Here is a 15755-nt window from a genome sequence, read left to right on the forward strand (position 1 = left end):
AATACTACCATATAGAACCTACATAGCACTGCCATACACTGCTTACTAAATACTGTCATAATGTGTACCTAAATAATACTACCATATAGAACCTACATAGCACTGCCGTACATAATATGGCTATACACAACCTGCTAAATACTGTCAGTAGCAAAATAATACTACCATACACAGCCTACATAGTACTGCCATACATAATACTGCTATATACTGCCTACTAAATACTACCATATAATGCCTAAAAAAATCACCAAAATATAAAAAGTTTAAATCCTCTCCCAATTTTTATTGATTTTCAATAAAGGTATTAACAAAATAAATTCTTTGTATACATCAACTAATATCTCGTCAGTCCATACATTAGAGTCTTTCCAGGATAATGAGGCTGTCGCCATAATAACATGAAAGCATCGTAGTACAGAATAGAAAGACAGATACATGTTGTTATAAGGACACAGGACATTGCATAATTAATGTTAGATTATTGTATAACATTTAACCAACCCTCCCCCCTTTACTTGATCCAACAGAGAGACAGTTGCAGTACCTTTATTTCTCTATTAGATACGTATCAGGAAGGCCATTTCAATGAGAGCTGAGATTAAAGTGATCTAGCGACGTCCCCCATTAAACAGCATATGCTATGATAACTGACCCAATAGGGAAAACTGCCCTCGTATGCAATCTCTCGATAGAGCCGCAGAAACCAAACTCCCATTCTCCACCCAGCGCCTCCATATCGACAGGAATTTGTTGGGACATTTTCTCTTGACATAGACTCCCCTTTCAAGGCGTAAGACTGTATTCAGACTATTCCTATATTCCTGTTTGTTGGGCGGATTACTTCTTATCCAGTGTTTAGCAAGTAAAACCCTCGCCTGGAACAGCATTCTATGAACGCACAGTGACAGTTTATCGTCTATTTCTGAAGATTCTAGAATACCCAATACACAGACCCTTGGATCATTAGGCAATCGTATCTGGGTCGTGACGGTTATGATTTCACGTATATCTTCCCAAAATTTCCCCAATTTTTGGCAGTTCCAACCCATATGAAGCAATAGTAACACCATCAATGGCCTTTAACTCAAGAAGTACACTCTTCAAATTAATAAATCACACAAAGAAAGGAGTGCAACCACATCAATTTTTTAAAGATTAAAAAATACCATTTTATTTATATCATGATAAAAAGACATATATTATAGTACATAAATATGTGTACACAGGGGAAATTCACAGATCTAGATCACCCATTCAACAGACCCATGGCACTAACTTTAAGCCGAGATATACCCCTAGTTGTTAAAGCCAGACCGTCAGTCCATTGTTCTAGAGATATTGTTCCTACATCCTCTTCCCATTTTCCTTTTACCACCAAGGGAGTTGAGGAGGCATTGGCGTCAAGTATAAATGTATATAGTCGTGATATATCACTTCCCCTCCTGTAGCTGTTTCACCACAGGAGGGGAAGTGACAACCACCATACCCTTCGGAAACTGTGTACGACAAGCATGTCTCAATTGTAGAAATTGAAAAAATGCCGTCTTGGGTAGGCCAAATTCTTCTTGAAGCTGAGTAAAAGATTTGAACAATCCTTGAGATTGAATTTAGCCCAAAAATAATATGCCCCTCTCCTCCCATGGGGAAAAGCCTTCTAGTCTAAATATCTCTGGCAATTGGGGATTCCGCTATAATGGCGTATTCTCGCTAAGACTTGTTAAGTTTGCCAGTTCCTTGAATTTTTGACCAAACTTTGGTTATAAGGGAAATTGTGGGAAGTTTCCTGCCCAGCGGGTGCTGCCCGCTCACTTCAATCGAAGCAATAGGTGCTTTCTGCTTCATACTATGAGCAATTATCTCAGCCGAGGAGTCTAGTTCACGTGTTCTAATCCAACCCCTAACATGTTGCCATAAAGTAGGACCACGGGTTTGGGAGGGACAAACCACCTTCTTCCTTACATTTTTGGAGTGTCTCTATGCGGATTCTCGGTAGCTTTTTTTTTTCAAAATCAGTGATCTTCCTCTCCTAATTTTACATATAAAAAGATATAAACAATATAAAAATTAACATTAATAAAAATAAATAATCATTAACGGTATCGCTGTATCCAAAAATATCTTAACTATTAAAATATATTTAAAAAAAATTCCTGTGTGGTGAATGCCTTAAAAAAGGGAAGAAAATGAAAAACACACCATTCATTTTTTGTCGCCTTGCCCCCCCCCCCCCCCAAAAAATGGAATAACGGTGATCAAAAAGTCATACATATCACAAAAATGGTACCAATTAAAACTACAGTTCATTCCGCAAAAAACAAGCCCTCCTACAGCTCTGTAGACCGAAACGTAAAGAAAATTATGGCTGTCAGAATATGACGATGTAAAGAAAATTTTGATTTTACATTTTTTTAACAGTAATAAAATAAAATAAAAACTATACAAATTTGGTATTGCAATAGTCGTATCGAGCTGCAGAATAAGAACGTCAGGTTATTTTTCACGCACAGTGAACGACGTCATGTCAAAACCCCAAAAACCTTGGTGGAATTGTGTTTTTATTTCAATTTTACCCCCGCAAAGATTTTTTTTCCCCCATTTTCCAATACAAGACATGGTCAATTAAATGTTGGCATTAAAAATACATTTTGTCCCGCAAGAAATAAGCTTCACTATAGATATATCTACAGAAAAATAAAAATAAAGTTATGGCTATTGGAACATGGGGAGGAAAAATCAAAAATGAAAATAGGCCTGGTCTTTAATGGGTTAAAATACAGTGCCTAAATAATACTATAGGTATCTGCCTTGGCCCCCCCCCCCCCCTCCCCGAGCTGTATTCTGTTTGTTACCCCATACATATGACGCTTTCATTTTCACACACGCGTGTCGGGTTGAGTTTCAAGTCATCATAATTAAGGATCCATTATGGTTGTGGGAGGAAAGCGGAGCATCCGGAGGAATCCCGCATGATGAAGGGGAGGATGACGAGAGATACTTACCGCATCACGGTGCACAAAGCCTTTCATTAATTTTCCATCAGAAGTGGCGCCCTTGTGGTTTTGCTGCAAACCTCGCACCTCCAGGAGGCCCGGTAGCCTCTGGTTACAAGGGCGGATGTTATGAGCCCCATGGTAATGGCGCATGACCAGTCATATCAGAGCATCCATTATAGATGGAGCCCCTTTATGGGACGCCCTTTGAAGTATGATCGCAGTGGAAGCTTTACGCCGCCTGTGGTCTGAAGATTCGGATATGATTTGGTTTCCCTCAAATATTTTTACGTTTCCTCATTTCATGGAATTCCCCCCCTCCGCCAAAAGTTGGATAAGATTAATGCTGGTAAGAGGTTTGAGTAAACGTTCGTAGCGTGACACGCTGCTCAGCCATATGGCTTTCCTGCATCCTCCTGACCCCAGAACGCAGTGTAATTTAGGAGTCTGGTTCCTCTAAATGACACCGTTTCTAAGTCTGAAGAATTCCCAGGACTACACAAATACAATAGAACATACAGACATCGGAAGATCTGGGAAATACGGATGGAGGCGAGGACGTCAGATGTGGGAGCTGCTGCCTCCATGAATGTAATTTGGAGTAGTACATGTGGCAGCGCTTTCATCTGATTCATGTCTTGACATATTCACCAGTAGTCACAGCAGACAACTCCCCAAAACATTCCTCTGAAGTCATAGCAGGCGCTATGGGGGCTGAGCATGCATGTGCACAGGGGATCAGGAGAGGAAATGATCGGATATGTATGGGTGGCTTTAGTGTAGTCGCCTCAAATTTCCTCGTAGTCACAGCAGATAACCCCCAAAACGTCCCCTGAAGTCATAGCAGGCGCCCCCTCGCTTCTCCTCTCCCCATTCACAACACATGCATACTTGGCTGAGCATGCATGTGCATGGGGGGGGTTCGGTAGTTTTTATCTCATCTGTATGTGACTCTAGTGTATCCGCCTCCAATCTTCCAGTACTCTCAGCAGATAACCCCTCAAGTCATAGCAGGTGTCCTGTCACTTCTCCTCTCCCCATTCACGACACATGCATACTTGGCAGAGGATGCGTACAGCCACAGCAACCCTGCCCCAATGCACCCTGACTGTTTCATTTCCACAGCTGCGTGCCGGGTTAAGGATCCATTATGGTTGTGGGAGAAAACAAAGCATCCGGAAGAATTCGTCAGCTGCCGGCAGACACAACACTGATGATTTGCTACAATGTATCAGTACAGGTACATTGTACCAGACTGTCGCGCTCACACAGAGGATTGTCTTGACTGAATACAATTGTAGCAAACCATCAGCTGTGAGAAGCATTAGGTCTGTACAAGGTTTCAGCCTTGGAATGGAAGTGAGAATCTCATTCACTGACAGCAAACAGAGACCTTGAAAATGGTAAGAAACGGAAGCCTAAGTTGAAGAATTTTTGACATTTTATTACCTTTCACAGCACTATCAAGCACTGGATAGGGGATTTTGGTTAGATTGTGGGTGGGTCAACCGCTGGGACCCCTACTAATCACGAGAACAGGGGTCCCCTCTCCTCCATATAAATGGAGTGGTGGTCGAGCATGTGCACCACTACTGCCCCATTTATCTCTATGGGACTATCGGAGATCTGCTGGCTATCCCTGGCAGTCCCATAGAGCAGGCATGGCCAACCTGCGGCTCTCCAGCTGTTGTAAAACTACAACTCCCACCATGCCCTGCTGTAGGTTGATAGCTGTAGACCAGGCATCCTCAAACTGCGGCCCTCCAGCTGTTGCAAAACTACAACTCCCAGCATGGCCGAACAGCCTACAGCTATCAGTCTACAGCAGTGCATTGTGGGAGTTGTAGTTTTACATCAGCTGGAGGGCCGCAGTTTGAGGATGCCTGCTGTAGACTGTCCGGGCATGATGGGAGTTGTAGTTTTGCAACAGCTGGAGAGCCTCAGGTTGGCCATCCCTGCCATAGAGTCTGAATGGAGCAGCAGTGCACATGCTCGACCACCGCTCCATTTACACAGAGGGCCCCTTTTCTCGTGATCAAGTGGGGGTCCCAGCAGTTGGACCCCCGCCGATCTAACAGTTGCTGTAAGCAGAATGCTCCTTTATATCTTATGACATCCTCTTCTATCATAATCTCGTTTGTCTTCTCTGCGGCTGACGTCACCTCGTCTCTTCCGGCAGGGCACAGCAGTATGGCACGCCTCCCCCCGCCATCTTGTTTTCCAGGAGCTCCGGGCAGAAAGTCCACGCCGTCTCCATCCACAACGCTCCCGCAGATGAAATCCTTCCACTTCTAAAATGGGAAATTCTTGGAGAGTTTGTGAGTTTTTGGCATTTTGTGAAATATGTTTCTAGTGATTAAAAGGAACAGAAAGATTCACCTCTGAGAATATATGTACAGGACAGGAGGCATGTGCTGCTGTTCAGTAATTGCTGGAAGCTGTGGGACATTGTATTATGTGGGGTCAGCTCGATTCCCTTCTGAAATCCTCTGTGCTGCTGGGAGACGAAGCATTTTTCCCTTCCAATCTGTGACCTCTCAGTTGTCTTTGGTCACTACTCCCGTTGTGGCATGACCTGTCCTCTGTAGCATAATCACACAAAAGGTTAGGTGACCTTTACAACATCTCCGAACTTATATGCTAAAATACTCTGTGCTGCTGAACCCTTGTGCTCCCAACATAAAATGGCACCCTCCTGTCTTGAAGTGCTTTTTGCTTCTAGGATGCCGTTCTGTATGAGGCCACTGACTCCTACAAGGTCATGCAAACTCCTCTTCTGAAATACTCTGTTCTGCTGTTCTGTGCTGTTTCACAGTCACCTCCCGCTTCCCCTCCTTACATTATCGTCCTCCACATTCCGCCTAGAACAAGTTATACCTTATCCACGGGATAGGGGATAACTGTTAGCCTATGGGGGTCCACCGATCGCAACAATGGGGGTTCCGTGCCCCCGATATAAATGGAGTGGCAGGTTGTGCATGCTCCCTGCTGCTTCATTCATCTCTATGGCACTGACAAACATGAGTCCAGCGCTCCGCTACCTCCGGCAGTCCAGTGGACTTTCAGTGGAGCTGCAAGGCACATGCTTGACCATCACTCCATGCATATGGAGGACGCGGGACCCCCAGTCAGACCCCCATTCATCTAACAGGTACAGCTTGTTCTAGATCTGATCGGACAGGTCACTCCCTTCTACTCTAGTCCTGAAACACTCTGTGCTGTGGGGGGACCCTGTTCCTTTCACTGGGTAACTCTCAGTCTGTGACACTCGTCTCTCCTCACACATCATGATACCGAATAATCACAGGCCGCTCTCCTAAAATACTCTGTGCTGCTTTCTACTACTCCATACAAACTAATAAGTATCTAATCCGATGCTGGTGATGATAATTGATGACCATTTTTGCCTCTAGCCGGAATAATATTACGTTCCGGCTGCGAGATTAAATCCATCTCTCTGTACATTAGTCTTGGATAATAAGACATTAAAATATTGTGGCGGTAAGACTGCCCTTATAATATCCATCCCGCTTCCCATCACCCCCGCCTTCCAGTAATGGATCCTGTCATTACAGTGATCTCATATTCACCGCCTAGCCAAGGGCTTCATTAGGGGAGGTGATTTTTGGCGCTCTGATTCTCACAGGGACATCTATAACAATCATCCCAGCCGCCACGAGACGCGCAGTCATGATATATTTAATTTTTTCAAATTTCCTGTCGAGTTTCCGTCGTTATAAGATCCCATTGAGCTAATATTGTATTAGGCCTCATGCACACGGCCGTTGTTTTGGTCCGCATCCGAGCTGCAGTTTTGGCGGCTCGGATGCAGACCCATTCACTTTAATGGGGCCGCAAAAGATGCGGACAGCGCTCCGTGTGCTGTCCGCATCCGTTGCTCCGTTCCGTGGTCCGCAAAAAAAATATAACCTGTCCTATTCTTGTCCGCGCTTTGCAGACAAGAATAGGCAGTTATATTAAAGGCTGTCCGTGCCGTTCCGCATATTGCGGAACGCACACAGACGCCATCATTGTTTTGCGAATCCGTGACTTGTGGGCCGCAAAACACACAACGGTCTTGTGCATGAGGCCTTATAATGATGGAAACTTCACAAATATAACAGGTGCATTCTGACGTCATAGTGCACCTGCCAGTGACCTAATGTCACACCGTGATTGGCTGTTGCCGTCTTGTGACATGACATCATTATAGAGGATATGTCATCTCGTCAAAACACCAGAGGGCTTGTGTCTCCCAGCCCCACCCACTCTAGTCACCTGATACTTAAAGGGGATGTCCTCTTTCAACAATCCACTAAGATCCCCTAATGACACAGGGTGCTCTGCCGCTGGGACCCCCGGTGACATAATCTGTGTCTGAACCCAACAGCAAGTGTTTAGTTTCCCTACAGCGCCACCACAGGGCAAATTAAGCATTACACAGTTCCCATTGGAATCAAAGGACTGTCTGTGTGATGCATGGACGTGCTGGGTCCTCCAGAGCGCAAGACAGTCTTGTACATGAGGGCCCTGCACTATTGACCCCCCAGTCAGGGCTGCAGTTCCTTGCAGGTAACTTTCAGTGCACGTCCCTTTAACAACCCACATCCTGAATCGGAACACCAGTCGGCTCGGCCTGGCCGTTTATCTTTTGGTTTATAACGGTCGTCTCATTTTATTTAGACTAGAGATAATCGGTGCTTTGTGTCCAGTCTCCTCCAGAGTCCAGCATGGCTTCTCTTGTGTTTCTGCAGCCGGAGGTCACCGTGGAGTCACTCCCCGCCCTCATGAAACGCCAGAAGCCCCTGCTCATCCTCTTCTCCGATGGCGTCCCCAACCCACTCACCGAAAAACACATCTTGAGTTTGGTGAGAGGGAAATACCTGGAGCAGTATGTGACCTGCTGGTTAAACGTGTAAGTAACGGGGGAAACGTCCCTCGCTTTGTATTGTAGGATGGCGTTCATGGGAACAGGATCTGCGGGGAATCATGTCCAATCGACTTCCAGTGAAGTCTGTCAGGCTTCCCATTCACTGACAGCAAGCAGACATCTTGAAACTAGAGAGGCGTTAAAACACAAAGCGTATTAGAAAGTTGCAGATCTTGTTCCTGCAAGTGGACATGCATTATCATCCTGTGGATGGCGCACCATCAGCAGCGGGTGACAGCTGTAACGTGCTGCAACGGCCGCTACAAGAAGATTTCTGTGGACCTTAAAGGGATCCTCATCACGGTGAGCAGGTGTAACTACAACTATGGCGTCCCCATTCACTTCTGCGGGACGGCTCCTTCCTATGCTCTTGAACTGACGGAGCCGCCCCATAGAAGTGAATAGGGACGCCATACTTGAAATTACACTGCTCACCGCTGCAGTTGCGATGGCGAGCAGGTAAACGGTGATGAGAAGGCAGCGCTCGTACGAGTGGTGCTTTCTCCTCAAGCAGCTGATCGCCAGGAGTGCCATGAGTCGGTCTGATATTGATGACCTATCCAGAGGATGCATGGACGTGCTGGGTCCTCCAGAGTGCAAGACAGTCTTGTACATGAGGGTCCTGTACTATTGACCCCCTTCTTTTGACCACAGTCAGGGCTGCAGGATAGGTCATCAACGTAAAAAGCAGACAACCCCTTTAATGGTGCAGGTCCTGGTGGTCAGACCCCACTGAGCTAAAAGTGATCTACTATCCATTCGATTGGGGATAACTTGTTTTTACTGGAATACCCCTGTGAGGTTTTAAAGGGCTGTTGGGGCATAAGCCGAGGGTCTTCGCTCAGACCCATCTCTGTCAGTCCGAACTGAGAGCTGCTGCAATCCTGCCACTCTGGAGGACGCCATGACTGACACATGATCGGTCCATTTGTCTTTCTTTCTCACAGGAAGAACACCCCGGCGGGTCTCCCTGTACTGAAGACGTATTTCAGTGTAATCCCACCTTTGCCTCAGCTCGTCCTGATCTCGTTTGATTCACAGGGACAAGTCTTCGCTCTTCCCGTCGATCAGCAGATCAGTGAAGTCAGTATATTATATTGGCTGGAAATGGTAAAAGCCGGAGAGGAAGTTCCCGTCTGTGAGTACCGATCACGTCATGCTTTTCTTCGGGGGGCATGAAACGTACAAGCGAGCCCCCTTATCAGTGATTGCGTTTTTTGTTGTTGCAGACATTAACATTGTTTTTTGGCAGGACATCTGTCTGTGTGAGCAGGGGATGCGCTGCCAATAATAAAGCAAACGGTATGAGGATGAGCGATCGTAGGCCTGGACGTAGTGACGATCATCAATCCACGTAAATGGTGCCCATCACAGACAGATTATCTGCCAGTGTAAACCCGCCCTTAGGGTCCACGTCCGCAAAATGGGTCCGCATCTGTTCCGCAATCTTGCGGAACAGGTGCGGACCCATTCATTTTCAATGGGGCTGTAAAAGATACGGACAGCACACCGTGTGCTGTCCGCATCCTCACTTCCGTTCCGCAGCCCTTCTAAAAAATAGAACATGTCCGATTCTTGTCTGCATCCACGGACAAGAAAAGGCATTTCTATTATAGTGCCAGCGATGTGCGGTCCGCAAAATGTAAGATTAGTGAGTATGTTGAGGTCGGAGTCCCGGACTTGCCATTCTCTGGTCACTCCTTTGTGCCAAATGTAGCATATAAACACCATTGTGACAAATATTGTCGCATGGGTGTTTAAAAAATTGGAAAAGGGGGGACAGGTGCCAATTTTACGCCAAAAAGAGGCGTCAAACTGTTCAGAAATGACCCCCAATTTATGTAAAACTGATACACTGTCCTACCTGGTGCAGGGCCCAAAAGTAGAGAGAGGCCTCTTTCACACGGGCGAGTTTTCCGCGCGGGTGCAATGCGTGAGGTGAACGCATTGCACCCGCACTGAATCCGGACCCATTCATTTCTATGGGGTTGTGCACATGAGCAGTGATTTTTTACTCATTACTATTACGTTGTGTGAAAATCGCAGCATGCTATATATTGTGCGTTTTTCACGCAACGCAGGCCCCATAGAAGTGAATGGGACTGTGTCAAAATCACAAGTATCCGCAAGCAAGTGTGGATGCGGTGCCATTTTCACGCATGGTTGCTAGGAGATGATCGGGCTAGGGACCCGATCATTATTATTTTCTCTTATAACATGGTTATAAGGGAAGATAATAGCATTCTTACTACAGAATGCTTAGTACAATAGGGCTGGAGGGGTTAAAAAATATAAGAAATTTAACTCACCTTAATCCACTTGTTCGCGCAGCCCGGCTTCTCTTCTGTCTTCTTCTTTGCTGTGCAGGAGAAAAAGGACCTGTGGTGACGTCACTGCGCTCATCACATGATCCATCACCATGGTGATGGACCATGTGATGAGCGCAGTGACATCACCAAAGGTCCTTTTCCTCCCAGGTCCTCAAAGAAGAAGAAAGAAGAGAAGCCGGGCTGCGCAAACAAGTGGATTAAGGTGAGTTAAATTTTTATTTTTTAACCCCTCCAGCGCTATTGTACTATGCATTCTGTATTAAGAATGCTATTATCTTCCCTTATAACCATGTTATAAGGTAAAATAATAAAAAATGTACACAACACCTAACCCAAATGGGTTTGGGTACCAAACATGCAGACTTTTCTCACGCGTGTGCAAAGCGCATTAAAATGTGCAGAAAAATTGCGCATTTTCCCGCGAAGCACCCGCATCTTATCCGGCCCAAATCCATGACGCCCGTGTGAAAGAGGCCTTATATGTTCCACCTCCTCAGGCACAAGGCAGAACACAATGGGGCACATTTATCAAGCTTGTCTATTTTTGGCCATAAAATTAGCCTGGCGTATTTCATTTATCTGTTTTTCGTTTGCCAAGTATTTATTGAAAATCGCACAGCGCTTCATGAATTAGACTAGTCGTATTTTTATTAGTCTGACGTCTGGTGGTTGTTTTTCAGAACGACAGATTCATAGTCACTTAGACTGGTCTAATTTATTTGCACGTGAAAAAAAGACGCTTCTTTGCGGAGAAAAGTTGCATGTCTCCCGGAAACCACTGGAAACAAAGAAAAGCCCGCCAGCCCGGGGGTGGAGTTGAAATTAGACTGTTTTTGTGACAAATTCAGGCGCAAAAAAACACGCGCCTACATAAATAGGTCAGAAAGAAGTTGCAAAAGTTAGAAAACGACTAAATTAGTCTAAAAAAAATCTAAATAGTCGAACAAGGCACAAAAGCTTTCAAAACAGGTGTAATTTCAGTAGTAAATGCGACAAAAAAAATAAGGCAGTGATTGTGATTAGGGATGAGCGAAGTGAGCCTTGGATCCTAGATCCGAAGTCGCTTCACTCAAAAGTTCGGTCCGCAAAAATACGGATGAAATCAGTGTGCATTCCGTTTTTTACGGAACATCTGGCCCCTAATAGAACAGTACTATCCTTGTCCGTTGCGCGGACAATAATAGGACATGTTCTATCTTTGAACAGAACGGAAAAACGGAATGCACACCTTCTGGGTTTTTTTGCGGACCCATTTGAATGAATGGTTCTGTATACAGAACGCAAAAAACGGAACGTAAACGGAAAAAAATACGTTTGTGTGCAAGAGGCCTAATGCTGTTCCGAGAGCCATCTCTGTGCAGCATTAAAATGTATGGCCTCTGACGAGGTGAAGTCCGTTATTCCCGACGTTCCGCAAGAATTCAGTGAATAACTTAGGTATTTGATTTTTAAATTGAAAAACCATTTTGGAACTTGGTTCGGTTCCGAGGTACCAGTCACAACCAAAGCCGAGTTCGGATCCATGTTTTTTCCAGTTTAAAAATCAAATACCGAAGTTATTCACCGAAGTCTCATAAAACTTCGGGAATAACTCACTTCGCCTCGTCAAAGGCTGTACATTTTAATGCTGTGCGGAGAAGGATCCCCGTACATCATTAAACCGAAGTTTTGAGGAAGCAATTTCGGATCTAGGATCCAGAGCTCGTTTCGCTTATCACTAATTGTGAGCCTTTACAGACATAAGGCCTCTTTCACACGAACAATACGGATTAGGTCCGGATGCGTTCAGTGAAACTCGCACCACTTTCCAAGCAAGTTCAGTCAGTTTTGTCTGCGATTGCGTTCAGTTGTTCAGTTTTTTCTGCGCTAGTTCAATGCGTTTTTCACGCGTGTGATAAAAAACTGAAGGTTTACTAACAACATCTCCTAGCAACCATCAGTGAAAAACGCATCTCATCCGGATGTAATGTGTTTTTCACTGAAGCCCCATTCACTTCTATGGGGCCAGGGCTGCGTGAAAAACGCAGAACATAGAACATGCTGCGTTTTTCACACAACGCAGAACTGATGTACACAGATCCATGGAAATGAATGGGTCCGGATTCAGTGCGGGCGCTGTGCGTTCACATCATGCATTGCACCCACGCGGAAAACTCGATCGTGTGAAAGGGGCCTAAGGGAAAGATCTGCCCCTGCTCTGTGTTTAGAGCCGCACCTGGTTTTGGTTCAAAATCATTGATGGAAATCACTGACGTGTGAATGAGTCATAAAAGACTAAAAACAGGTGCAAACACTGTAGTAAATGGGGCTTGCTAGTACAGTTTACACCTATTTTTGCACCTGTTTTTCTGTGGGTTGAAATTTCAGTTTCTTCTATTTATCAGGCGTTTCTATTTGAGGTAATAAATCAGTTTTTTGCCATTCTTTTTAGATTGTTTTTAAGGTGTGTCGTATTTTCTAGGTGTTATTTATTTCTGGTCTGCCTTTTTAAAGTCACTGATCTAATGCTTTAAAAAGTCTAATTCTCCCCAGAAAAGTCGCAAGTACAGTACAGACCAAAAGTTTGGACACACCTTCTCATTCAAAGAGTTTTCTTTATTTTCATGACTATGGAAATTGTAGATTCACACTGAAGGCATCAAAACTATGAATTAACACATGTGGAATTATATACATAACAAAAAAGAGTGAAACAACTGAAAATATGTCATATTCTAGGTTCTTCAAAGTAGCCACCTTTTTCTTTGATTACTGCTTTGCACACTCTTGGCATTCTCTTGATGAGCTTCAAGAGGTAGTCACCTGAAATGGTCTTCCAACAGTCTTGAAGGAGTTCCCAGAGATGCTTAGCACTTGTTGGCCCTTTTGCCTTCACTCTGCGGTCCAGCTCACCCCAAACCATCGCGATTGGGTTCAGGTCCGGTGACTGTGGAGGCCAGGTCATCTGGCCTTACACAGCCTGGAGGTGTGTTTGGGGTCATTGTCCTGTTGAAAAATAAATGATGGACCAACTAAACGCAAACCGTATGGAATAGCATGCCGCTGCAAGATGCTGGGGTAGCCATGCTGGTTCAGTATGCCTTCAATTTTGAATAAATCCCCAACAGCGTCAGAGTTTTGATGCCTTCAGTGTGAATCTACTACAATTTTCATAGTCATGAAAATAAAGAAAACTCTTTGAATGAGAAGGTGTGTCCAAACTTTTGGTCTGTACTGTATGTTTTAAAAAGTTGCAAATCAAACTGAAAGCCGCATCCATAAATTTTTCGACTTTTTAACTTCAAAAGAGATCCGACTAATCGCAGCTACATACGCCTGGTAGGCGCTGGCTGAGTTTTGAACATGTAAACTAATCAAATTTAGAAGTTAAAAAGGCGCACATACATAAATCGCATTAGTCCACTGACTAAACAGTTCGCTCTATCTCCGAAACAGATAGAAAAGCAAAACATGCGCAAATATGATGTAAAGTCTAAGGGCTCATGCACACAACCGTATGTATTTTTCAGTCCGCAAAACAAGGATTTACAAAAATTACCGATGACATCCCTATTGCATCAGTTTTTTTGTGGATTCCTTGTAACTAGCGATGAGCAAATCGACTTCAGATGAAACATCCGAAGTCAATTTGCATAAAACTTAGTTTGAATACTGTACGGAGCGGGCGCTCCGTACAGTATTAGAATGTATTGGCTCATCCGAAGTAGATTCGCTCATCCCTAATTGTAACAATGCCTATCCTAGTTCGCTAAAGGGACAAGAATAGGACATGTTCTATCTTTTTTGCGGGACGGCCATGCAGACATACGGAAATGAAATGCACACGGAGTCATTTCCGTTTTTTTTGCAGGCCCATTGAAGTGAATGGTTCTGCATATGGACTGCAAAAAAATAAACGGAACAGACATGAAAAGAGCCCTAAGACAAGGCGCAAACCTAACAATAAGGGCTCATGCACGCGACCGTATGCACTCCGAGACATACGGTCGGTGAGCGTCCCTTATGTCTAGCAGCGGCATACATCGTGCGCACGGGAGTAGACAGCATTATAGATTACAGTGATGCTGTGCACGTCGGGCCGCCCGCGGGACTATTGTCCCGCATTCATGAGATCATATGAGTGCGGGACAATAGCCCCGCGGGCGGCCCGACGTGCACAGCATCATTGTAATCTATGATACTGTGTACTCCCATGCGCACAATGTATGCCGCTGCTGGACATATGGCACGCTCACCGACCGTATGTCTTGGAGGGAATGCGATTAAATTGAAACGTCCGCCCAACACACATAAAACACGACTGAAACAGGCGCAAAACCTCTTTATAAACGTGCCCCCAATATGCGTTTTCCCAGAATGTCCCTTGAATAAACAGAGGATAACAGTAGCTGTGTGTATGGCGGGTTTATGGCCCAGCTGCGCTTCCCTCTGAGCACTTTGGTTTCCTTCCCTCAAACCTAATTACATCTAATTACCATCGAGCTATTACATCTGTTTGCTCCGGATTTGTTAATACAGAGGAAGGGAGTGCACAAGCGGCGGAGATATTACTGAAGCTTTATTCTAAATAATTCATCCACGGAGCCTCGTGTCTGTCTGTGCCACGTGCAGGGATAAGTATGGGAGGCTTTATCTGTGCAGCCTTTCGAGAACTAAAGGGGGTTTCTAGGGTATAACCATCGTGGCCTATCACAAAAGTAGACACATAACATGTGGACCCCCGCAACCACCCAACACAGCGCCATTTATGTCTGCGTGGCTGTGTCTGGTACTGCAGCTCCTCTCCGGTGGAGTAATAATAATCTTGATATAGCATCGACATAGTTCGCTGCGCTTTACAAATCAAGATACGTGTCCAGACAAAATGAAACGTTACAGGGTAACGGACTACAACAATTCAGACAGTAGGACTGAGGGTCCTGCTGTCACGCCGGACGGGATCTCAGACATACAGATAAACCAGCAAACCAGGCTCTAGGCGAGAAGCAGGGGAAGGGTCACCTCCTAGCAAATCCCTGACTTCTCTCACTGCTCTGCTCAGCCCACATTCAAACCTTGATGGTAGGAATTATGTGTCCTCGTGCCTGGGCTGAACACCCTAGATTTCCTGAGATGGTGAAAAGGGGAATAGGAGCAGCCTGCTCGCACAGAACCTGGATGGGAGAGATGACACCAACACAACCAAGATAGCAAACAACAAAAACTGAAACCACACTTATCTTTTCTGAGCTGGAACAGACAACCTTCCTTTCTTGCATCCAAGGCCAGAATGATTTCTATAACCCGCTCAGAGCACTGGGATAGAGTGCTATTTAAACTAATGACCCCACCCAGTGCACCTGATAGGAGGCGGATCCAGCACGGCTCCAGAGCAAAACACTAAACACGTGCTGCTATTCTGGCCAACCTCCGCACATAGTCAGAGCAGGGCATGACACCTGCTCACAAGAGCTTACAATCTATGAGAAAATAGGGGAATGTGATAGGCCACACTAAAAAAGA

General features: G+C 45.1%; 1 protein-coding gene across 5 annotated transcripts in view; it reads left to right on the forward strand.

Annotated features, from left to right (window-relative positions):
* The window catches only part of LOC122924953 (thioredoxin domain-containing protein 16-like), a 101695-nt gene that overhangs the window by 41174 nt on the left and 44766 nt on the right, over positions 1–15755 (forward strand). For all 5 annotated transcript variants that reach the window (XR_006387467.1, XM_044276494.1, XM_044276496.1 and 2 more), the window contains 3 exons: positions 5173–5311; positions 7748–7908; positions 8871–9061. Coding sequence is in view for 4 of the 5 variants with exons in the window: in XM_044276494.1 (XP_044132429.1) it covers positions 5173–5311; positions 7748–7908; positions 8871–9061 (491 nt within the window). In the remaining variant the exon portion in view is untranslated. The remainder of the gene's footprint in view (positions 1–5172; positions 5312–7747; positions 7909–8870; positions 9062–15755) is intronic.

The sequence above is a fragment of the Bufo gargarizans genome, chromosome 1 (genome assembly GCF_014858855.1).
Source record: "Bufo gargarizans isolate SCDJY-AF-19 chromosome 1, ASM1485885v1, whole genome shotgun sequence".
NCBI lineage: Eukaryota > Metazoa > Chordata > Amphibia > Anura > Bufonidae > Bufo > Bufo gargarizans.